The 10,322-nt window shown below is 35.6% G+C and overlaps 1 protein-coding gene across 1 annotated transcript in view; it reads right to left on the reverse strand.

Moving 5' to 3' along the window:
* PHF21A (PHD finger protein 21A) overlaps positions 1–10,322 on the reverse strand; it is a 208,541-nt gene that overhangs the window by 162,072 nt on the left and 36,147 nt on the right. The window contains exons 3-5 of the mRNA XM_055091391.1: positions 7,995–8,138; positions 3,858–3,890; positions 1,631–1,696 (exon numbers count right to left, since the gene is read on the reverse strand). Coding sequence (XP_054947366.1) covers positions 1,631–1,696; positions 3,858–3,890; positions 7,995–8,048 — 153 coding nt within the window. The 5' untranslated portion in view covers positions 8,049–8,138. The remainder of the gene's footprint in view (positions 1–1,630; positions 1,697–3,857; positions 3,891–7,994; positions 8,139–10,322) is intronic.

The raw sequence follows: 10,322 nt of genomic DNA on the forward strand, positions 1-10,322 counted from the left end.
GGTTGCAATGTTCTATTAAGTGAGGTCCCCAGCAGAAAAAAAATGAAAGAATAAAAAGTTACAGAAATAAACCAAATCTTTACATCAGTTCTCATAAAAATTTCAAATAAATGTACATTTTTTACAATTGCCCCATTTTCCCCAAATGTAGCCTTAGGTTGTCTTAACTTTGTGACAACATCCCCTATCCCCTACTCCACTAATCAGTTCTCACCTTCTTTCCCTGCTAGAACACGTGAATTTTTCAGCAAAAGTGACTCATTCATTGGCATCTTGTCAAACTAACCCTGAAATTTTAAGGAGGCTCAGTGCTAACAGAATTTTAAAGCTAGAACATTTTCACTAACACACATCATTTTGACTTTAGAGAAATGAATCACTTTCAGAGCCAAATACGTCTAACAAACTCTGTTTATATTTTTCCTTACAAATTGTTCTCCACCATGTTACCTCCTCCCAATTTTAGTTTGGCAATTCCATAATCTAAAATACCTCTTATTTCTGAAGAAGACAAGATGGGGGAATGCAGAAGCATCAGAACAGGAGAGGGGAGAAAAAAGCAATTGTTCACTAAGCTTGGAAAAAGATTCTATTCTGCAACATTAATGATTCGTATCTATTCCACATAGCTCTCAAAATTTATTTCTCCCCTTAGTTAAATGAAAACACAATACAATACATAATATAAACACAATCAGGAATCTCCAGGAATAAATTATTCTCATTGCTATTATTTCACTAAATAAAAGTTTAAAAAAAAACACAAAAATCAATAACTGAGAACTATATAGCTAAAAATCTTCAATAAGATATCACTAGCATGAACTATCAACTGCAAATCACCTCATCATTTTGGTTCACACATTCATCTACTCCAAAACCACCCCTTTTAAACAGAGGGAGAGTGGTAGGGAAGGAACAAGAAAACAAATGCTTTGTCAGATTACCACAGACGTTTACTTATAGCTCTATCAATTGTCACACTCCACCTGGTGGCAGGAGCTGCCTGAATTGGCGAAGTGGAGGTCATTATACAAGAAATTCCAAAGAACACTTTCCAGATGTCCCTGGGAAAAAAAGCAAGATGTTCTTTTTTTGTCCTATATAGAATATATCCAAAAAGGCTCCACCAAAGTTTTTTCACATAATAGTAGGTCAATATCTAACAGAGATTAACATAAAGGAATGACAATAATCAGAATGGGAGATCTACACTTAGAGCAATGTACTTACAACCACTCCACGTTAAGTTAAATGTCATCTCCAGCCTTTAAAACAGGTAACAAGGCACATCCAGCAACTATAAGATCCTCTATCACATACTCCCACTAACTTTCTCTGCCCCTATCCTCTATGGGTAAACTATAGAGTTTAATTAACACAGTTAACAGCAGCCTGCCACCCTGCTTTTAGATATTTGCCAGTAACATATACCCATGGGATACTCTAGAGACTGATTTCAACCAAAAATAAAAATAGATAAACAGATCTCAAACAAAATTAAAACTGAGTCTGGCTGCCCACACTTATTTTCACACATGAGGAAAAATAGCAGTTCTCCTAGAAGCCTCGAGCAGACATATCTTTAGAACACAATGTTAAAAATATGCCCCCCTCCTTTTTCCCCTACCTGTTTCTCACTCAAAGCTGTGATTTTGGCTTGAAGTTCATGAAGCTGTTTCTTTAAATCAGCATTCTGATTGGAAAGAAAAAATATCTGTGAGGAAGATATTTCATTTGTTAACAGAAGAGTAGCAAGATGACTTTATGCAAATTATTACAAATGATGAAGCAATCTTAAGCATTTAGCCAATCATATTTGTCATGCATTAAATTGTAGTCATATTACCACCACCTAGTGCATAGATCCTAAACGTAGGTTGCTAACACTAGAACAGGGGTAAGCTCCTTTGCAATTTCAAGAAGTTTTATATTTCAGCATTTTGTACTGTAATACTACTCCTTTCTACTAAAATAGTTATTCTTCATAAGAAGTAACAGTTGACAGAAAACCTAAAGCTCCACTAATCAGTTGTAAGTATGAACACACTGCATGTTTAACGGCATTATCAGTTAAAAAAAAAAAGGTTTTTCTCTGTTTGCCCTCTCCCTTATTTAGTAGAGTACATTTGTTATTTTAGCCTAGATTTGAAAAGCTGTCAGTGCTGCAACTGCCTTAAACACTACATCATTCAAATTAACATACTGACTACCAGGGCAACTTCTCAGTTCTAAAATGTTAGGAATCAGAAAAGAATACTATTTTAAATGAGATACACTGAGCATGCTTGTCTTTTACTCACATGAGAGAAAAATCCAAAATTAAAGTTTTCAAAAGCTTAATGTAACAGGATCACTAGCAGATTGAATACCACACCCCAATGAGAGACTACTTTTCCTTCGTCCTTTCACATGCAATTCTTTCAATTCATCCTGCCTGGTCTTCTGACAGGGTCGGGCATACATCCTCCCCTTCATGTTTACTCCATGTGATCTTTTTTGTGACAGCATGTGATAGAAGACCTCTCTAACGAGATCACCCACAAGACTGTCCAGCAACTTACTGCCCCATCAGATTCTTCACATTAAGACTGCTCTGTTACATGACTGCCAGCTATATCAGAAATGCTGAAGTTTTCTAACAATATTTCAGCTGCTGATAACATAGGTTACCATATTAAATATAAAAGAATCTATTCATCTAAGGTCTACTGACTCTTGCTTCCCTAAACCTAATTTAAATTATAATATATATTAAAAAAATTAAAATGGAGAAGTTTCTCAAAGAAGTTGGACTGTCAAACAGGAGTTAAGTGGATATCACTGCCAGCTCTCAGAATCAATGGTTTGTGTTAAAAACACAATAGTTAAGCCACTGGGGGCTAAATTTGTAGAAATGAATATTATTTCCCACTTCCAAAAATCATTCTGCCTCAGTACCATTCTTTAATCCAAGAAGCTATTTTACTTAACTTTACAATGAGGCATGTATGGTATGTTTAACAAGCTAAAAAAAAAAATGTGTGTGTACATATACAAATATACATATACACACACACACACCCCAGCATCAATGGGTCTAGGTGTTCTGTGAACAGATTATGAGTAAACAAATACAAGGGAGAAATCCTGAGAATGTCTGAATAAATACTCTCCATACTTATGACCCACTGTCTAATTGCTGCAAAAGAGACACTGCCTGAACAATAAATATACTAATTAAAGACAAGATAAATTTTTAGGAAGATTTCTCTTCAGGGATAGAAAATAAAATGCCTGAGCCAAAAACCCCTATGAGACTTTAAAGAAAAGGTAACACCTGATGAATTACTATATAAGGTTGTTTAAAACCCTCTCTAAGGGCTCTTTCAAAAATGAAATTTTAAAAAATGCTTTTAAAAAATTATTCTAAAATTCTATTCTGAACATAGTGAGATTAAGTACTTAAATGTTCTATACTATAAACTATGAGAAAATAAAAATGGTTCTGGGCCATATTCAGTAATTCTGAGATTACAGAAAGCCTTGCAAACTGATTTTGAGTAAATGGGCTTGTGGAAATGAAATTTAAGCTATATGAAGAGTACTAACTCTCAATTTTTTTCCCCAAAATATTCAAAGCAATTAACATAAAATAAAAGCAAAATAACAGTAACAAAGATGAAACAATAGCTATATTAGAATGACTGGAGTTTTCTTCATTCTTATAACATGAAGACCAATGTACTAAAAAAAATTGCTGTTACAGATGAGATAGTTTCTAAAACCTAAGTATTGTCTGTATTTTAATATTTTATGGTCACTTTATTTTAAATTATTTTAATTTAAAAATTAAATGAATAAAAGTAGTATTTTACCTGTGGATCCTGCTTCATTTGAGCAACCAGTTTCTGATAATAAAAAGAGAAACAGAGCCATCAGTCTTACATATAAACTCACTATGTCTAATCAGGCTCAGCCCCCAAAATCTAGAGTTTTAAGTCCACACAAAAAAATGAGCAATACCACAATCAGAACAGACCAAAAGCTTTTGTGATCTATATAAAAAGTTAATGAAACACTCCTCTTAATAATAAAAAAAATTCAAACTATCGCTTTATATTTGAAATGAAGAGCTTCCTGTCTTTAAACAAATCTGGAGATGGGCTGGGGGAGGGGAGCTTTTAAAAGACAATTTAAATAAGCTGAATGCTCCAAAAGCCAAACATCCCTTTAAAAGGTTGTCATTGTCTAGAGTCCCAAGTAAGTCCTGGAAAGAAGGTGCTCCCATACAAAAACAGGCCTGTTTGTATATAGCAAACAGATTTGGCGAGTCTGTTGGTTTGGTACACAGGAGCCTAGTGTCAGATGTGACTCTGCCACTGTCCTCTCTGTGGGGGGAGGGGGGATGTACTCAGTGGAGCAGTGAGGCTCAGTATTTGAGAGTAAAGAAGTGAAGGAACAGTAATGCAAAATTCTACCTACCTGGGTTCCTGTGGGAAGGAGAGTACTACCAGAATACTGAATGAGAAAGACCTTTACTAGGGAACACATAAGTCCAAAAAATGAAAAACAAAGAAAAATGGATGTCAACTGACCTAACCCAACTTCCAAAAGCATCGCTGCCCAAAGGTAACAATAACCAGGGACAGAAGAATTTGAAGCATACAGGAATAACAGAAGGCTGAGTCCTAAAAGTATCTAGGAATAAGCTGTTCTCCAAGTGAATTTTTCACATAACTGAAAAATCTGTCCCTCTATTTGGGTGACAAGACACTTTCAAAGTTTTTAGTCATAGGGACTTCCCTGGTAGTCCAATGGTTAAGAATCTGCCTTCCAATGCAGGGGACATGGGTTCAATCCCCGGTCGGGTAACTAAGATCCCACAAGCTGCGGGGCAACTAAGCCTGCACACCGCACTATTGAACCCGCGCACTCTGGAGCCCACACGCCACAACTAGAGAAGCCGGCATGCCACGATGAAGAACCCACACGCCACAACGAAGACCCAGCAGAGTCATAAATAAATAAATAACAGTTTTTAGTCGTAAAATAAAACCTTTCTAAAATATATTATATACTTATATGCCTTATTAAATAGAAAAAAAGCAGCATTTAATGACACTTAGAGCCATGATTACCTCAATATACTATTCTGCAAACAATACAAAAAGGTCCTTACAATAAAGGCCCCAAACTGCTATGTTCTAAAGAGTTCTTGTGCCTGCATTTGAGTTTTTCAGTCTACTCCTTAATGCCAAGCAGTCAGCTAGCAAATCTTGCTACTATTACTATGCCTCCCTCTAAGAGCCCCTGAACCCCAATTCCAATTTGCTACTTCTGAGCTGCTTTGTGATACACTCAGTGAAGTAATTCTAAGATGATTGAATAGCCTAAGAAATCCCCCTTGAGTAAAATGTATAATCTTGTGTGACTTCTAACATTTATTCTAGCTTGTCAAAAACCTTACTTCAGGTGCTAAGGTATACATTCTGGATAGCTGAGATTGCCAACCATGTGACCTCCAAACACACAAGGTATATGTTACTATACTCTACTTCATATATGACAGTGGTAACTCTTCTATATCCTGGTCTTAATCTACAAAATAGTAAAACACACATTCCAAGAACTCAATGAAACAGAAACATAAGGTTTTATACATATACATTTTTACTAATGCAGCCTAAAGGCTAGCCACATTCTTCAATGAAAAAAGTCCTTCATTTTCCTTTCTGCTTTTGTCACCAGAGAGTGGAGTACTATACTAAAGTTTCCTTTTTAAAGCTGAAAAAGGTTTTCCTCTACGACACTGAAACTTAAAAACTGATAACCAAAGTAAGTCTCTACCTCTGGAGGAAATAAATAAGCCAACTTTTCTACCTATAATCAAGCAAGCTGCATTTCAGACCATTAGAGGCAGGACAGAACAAGCTGGGCAACTTAACTAGACCATCCAAATCCCTAGTGACTTTAAGGTGATGTTGTGTGTTATCAAAGTGAAGTTACTTTCTATTGTAAGAATGCAGCAATTTTTCATGAGAATATAGTTTAAGCCAAGGGCTGGCAAACTACAGCCCACAGGCACCCTGCCTTTGTAAATAAAGTTTTACTGGGACACAGTCACACCCATCCGTTTATACATTGTCTATGGCTGCTCTGTGTGTACAGCAGCAGAGCAGAGTTGTGACAGAGACCATAAATGATGCCCATAGTATAAAATACTTTACCCTCTGGCCCTTTGCAAAAAGTCTGCTAACCTCTGCTTTATACTATTCTCTGTTCCATGTAGAGTAAAAATACTCCAAAAGTTTAAAAATCTGCATAAGAATAATCAAAAAGGCAATTTCCCAAAAAAGAGGAGATGCCCATTACAGGCCATTATTATGTAAACATTCATTCAATATCAACCACGTGTACATCACTACTTTTTAAATCATCTTGGTCCATAAAGAACAAAAGTATACTTCTACCACAGCAATACCAAGCAGTTTCAGGACACACCTTCTATACAGTAAGCTCATTTTCAGCCTTAGTTTCCCTAAGTGGAAATGATGAACGGGTGGCTTTTGCCCCAATATTTAGTACAATTTAGTACAAATGTACAATCTGACTTTGGCCTCAGCCTAATAGCCAGTGCTTACTTTGATGTCATTTCTGGCATCCCTGAACTTGTCATGATCAATGATCATGTAGGTTACGATGTATCCAATCAGAATAGCATCAGATTTACAAGCAAGGCATGTCACTTGGATTTACTGTTAAAACTTTTTTTTTTTTTTTTTGGCCACACCATGCAGCATGCGGGATCTTAGTTCCCTGACCAGGGATCAAACCCATGCCCCCTGCAGTGGAAACGTGGAGTCATAGCCACTGGACCACCCGGGAAGTCCCTACTATTAACACTTAAACTTTTTTTAATAGGAAAGGATTCTAAATATAACTGGAGTGAAATATCTTACATACTTTATATGTTAAAATACTATCAACCAACACTGATAAACATAAATGTTTATTACCATACAAACAAAATGTTATATAATAATTAAGGGTGAATATAAAAGCTATTAATTTTATGCTTAAAAAATAGTTAAATATACAGGAAAATAATTAATGTGAATATTGAGAGTGATAACTTTAGGAAGAATATTATATCCCTTTTGAGTGAATAAATGTAATTTTAAAATTTAAATTAGATTTTTAAACAATAAACATTAATTTTTTTCATAATTACAATTTTATAAAATTGGTATGCTTGAATTAAAAATATGAAACAAAAGTAATATTTAAGAACTCTAATTTTTAGTAATTTAGTTCAATTTAGATCATGAGTCTTTCAAGAAAAGTCTTATTTTGACTTGTTCACATCATGTGAGGATGAACTAAAAGCAGAATATTAACTTTGCCATCTCAAAATTTCTTGAGAGGAGATGTCCAAAAATCACATATGAGTAAAAACTTCAGTATACATGGTAGTCAATTTAAATATGTCTTGTTATTTAAAATATGCAAGTTAACACAGGGAACTATATTCAGTATCTTATGATAAACCATAATGAAAGAGAATATGAAAAAGAATGTGTATATATATATATACATAACTGAATCACTCTGATGTACAGCAGAAATTAACACACTGTAAATCAACTATACTTCAATAAAATAAATTTTGAAAAATAAACAAATAAAATATGCAAGTTAAAGTCACACGAACAAAGTCCCTCAGATGAACCAAAAAACAGAAAAAAAAGAGAGGTTTTTTTTTAACACCTTCTCTATATGAAAAAGAATATCTTTAGTTCTTTTGTCTGGAAGAGAAGTCAGGAATACTTTATTAAAGTTCTCAAAAATATTACCAGTGAGTTTGTTGAGTAGTAATAAAAGGCAAATAACATGACTCCTGGACAAGTGACTGAAAAACGATTAAAAGCTCTACTAAAAATCAGAGATAGCCTGTTTACTAATTTAGCCATTACTAATAACATGATGTGGGAGAAGCCATGAATGAAACATACCTGGTGAACCTGAATTTCCACTTTAAGAGCCTCCTGTAGAGTCTGCAACTCCATCCTCTACCTTCTCCACTTTTTCTTATGTCTGCTAATTCTATAGTTTCTTCAGCCTCTGTTTAAAATAACAAACTCCTCTTCTTACTGCAGCTGTAGAGATCATAAAATGTTTTGGATCATTATGTTGGGTATAAAGGAAATTATACATTAGATAAAATAAATTACATTAGTCGAAATATTTCGTCGACTAAACACAGGGCAAAATATTTCCCCAAACAGATTTCTTTCCAAAATGAGTAGTTTTTTCTGAATTGGCACCAAAACTTTCTGGGTTTTATTCTCTGAGCATTCCTCTAGAAAACACTTCAAATAAGTAAGAAATGAAAAAAAATGTGTTTAATCTGGTCATGAAAACAGCTAAGCACTTACTAGGCGCTCAGCACCACACTAGACACTACTTTCTGAGGATACAGAGCTGAACAAGACCTCTTCTGTCCTGGATGCGTTGGGAGTCTAGAGGGGGAGAGGACAACCATCCAGGACATGCTGTTCTTAGAAAGAGACATATAACAACATGATTATACATTTTTAACCATCACAGAGAGTTAACTGGAGAGTTCAGGATCTCTCGGAGGTGAAAGAAGGCCAGAGTACTCTCACAATTTGGATGGACTCTCACTCTATTTAAAAAATAAAGAAACTCAAAACAGGGGCAATTCTGGTATAATTTAAAGGTTTACATTTAACAAATTAATACTTAACACAAACACATTGCAATGTAACTCTGCTTTCCACAAAGTTATGACACGGATGTTAAAAAATAAATCTATCGTGCACAACAAATGAGGTGGGTCTAGCAACAGAACAGACTTTTACAGCTTTACAATGAACACCATCTTCTTTTCAAGCCTGCCGGTGCCATCTCTTTGGCTGCACATATAAATGCAGGTGAAGACAATGTCAAAAGTCTAGATTTGTGAATGTGAACCTTCCTATTCTGCTCTGCTCATCACTACTGCAATTTAAATTAACTCAATGGCTAATTTCTCTTTTCATTTTTTTTCTTTTTTCTTGAACGTGGCCTTAGACATGATTTTAGGTACTCTCCCTGAAGCAAAAGTTTACTTGAATAAATTTAAACTTTACTTCTTTCTCCTTTCTTCCTTGTACCTATAAAACCTGTAGTTAGAGCAGCTTTTCAGCATTCTTACAAACTGAGGAAGGGAACAATCAGGAAGTTAGAAGAACTGCTACTCCTTATGCCAATTCAATGAGACTCATAATCTTTATACTTTCTAAAAATTATTTATCTATGGATACAGTCCTAAGTTTTCTTAAAACTTCTTTAAAACCTGATTTAACAGAGTTATAGTGAAATCATTAACTTCAGGCTGTAATCGTGTGACTATTAATCTTCATTATATTTGTTTAAACTCACTAGGCTTAAAACATCATTGGCAATCTCTCCCCTAGGGCTTGTATACTATGTTATGTAATATTAAAATACTCCAACCTTTTTTAAAAAAATAATGAATTTCAAAAGTGTAAAATTCCTTCAAACATATATTTGTGGAGGCTAGAAAAGCCTCCACATTATTATTGTACAATGATATTGTCAACCAAAAATTTTCACAGACGTAGTATGTTTAGGGGAGATAATTTGGAAAGTGTGATTTTGATGAACAAACCCAGGCTTTTCAGATATTTATTACTTTAAAAAATCCTTGGAACTACATAAATATCATAATCATTAAGTTACTGATTTAGACCAAGGCTTCTTTTTTTTTTCTTTTTGCCGTACGCGGGCCTCTCACTGTTGTGGCCTCTCCCGTTGCGGAGCACAGGCTCCGGACGCGCAGGCTCAGCGGCCATGGCTCACGGGCCCAGCCGCTCCGCTGCATGTGGGATCTTCCCGGACCGGGGCACGAACCCGCGTCCCCCTGCATCGGCAGGTGGGCTCTCAACCACTGCGCCACCAGGGAAGCCCTAGACCAAGGCTTTTGTTGTCATGTAAGTTTATTCTATACACTAAAGCAAATGTTAAAACTATACTGTCACTGTAATTTTAAATATTCATCTCCCTACTCAAATTCCTGACTTATGTATGCATTAGAGTTCTTCCTAAAAACAGTACTTAAATTAGTTTTAAGGCTATCAGAAAATGTGTCCAAAAATGATTCCTTATAATTTTTGTCAAATTAAGAATCACCTTGGGGCTTCCCTGGTGGCGCAGCGGTTGCGCGTCCGCCTGCCGATGCAGGGGAACCGGGTTCGCGCCCCGGTCTGGGAGGATCCCACATGCCGCGGAGCGGCTGGGCCTGTGAGCCATGGCCG

The sequence above is a fragment of the Physeter macrocephalus genome, chromosome 16, assembly GCF_002837175.3.
Source record: "Physeter macrocephalus isolate SW-GA chromosome 16, ASM283717v5, whole genome shotgun sequence".
Lineage (NCBI taxonomy): Eukaryota > Metazoa > Chordata > Mammalia > Artiodactyla > Physeteridae > Physeter > Physeter macrocephalus.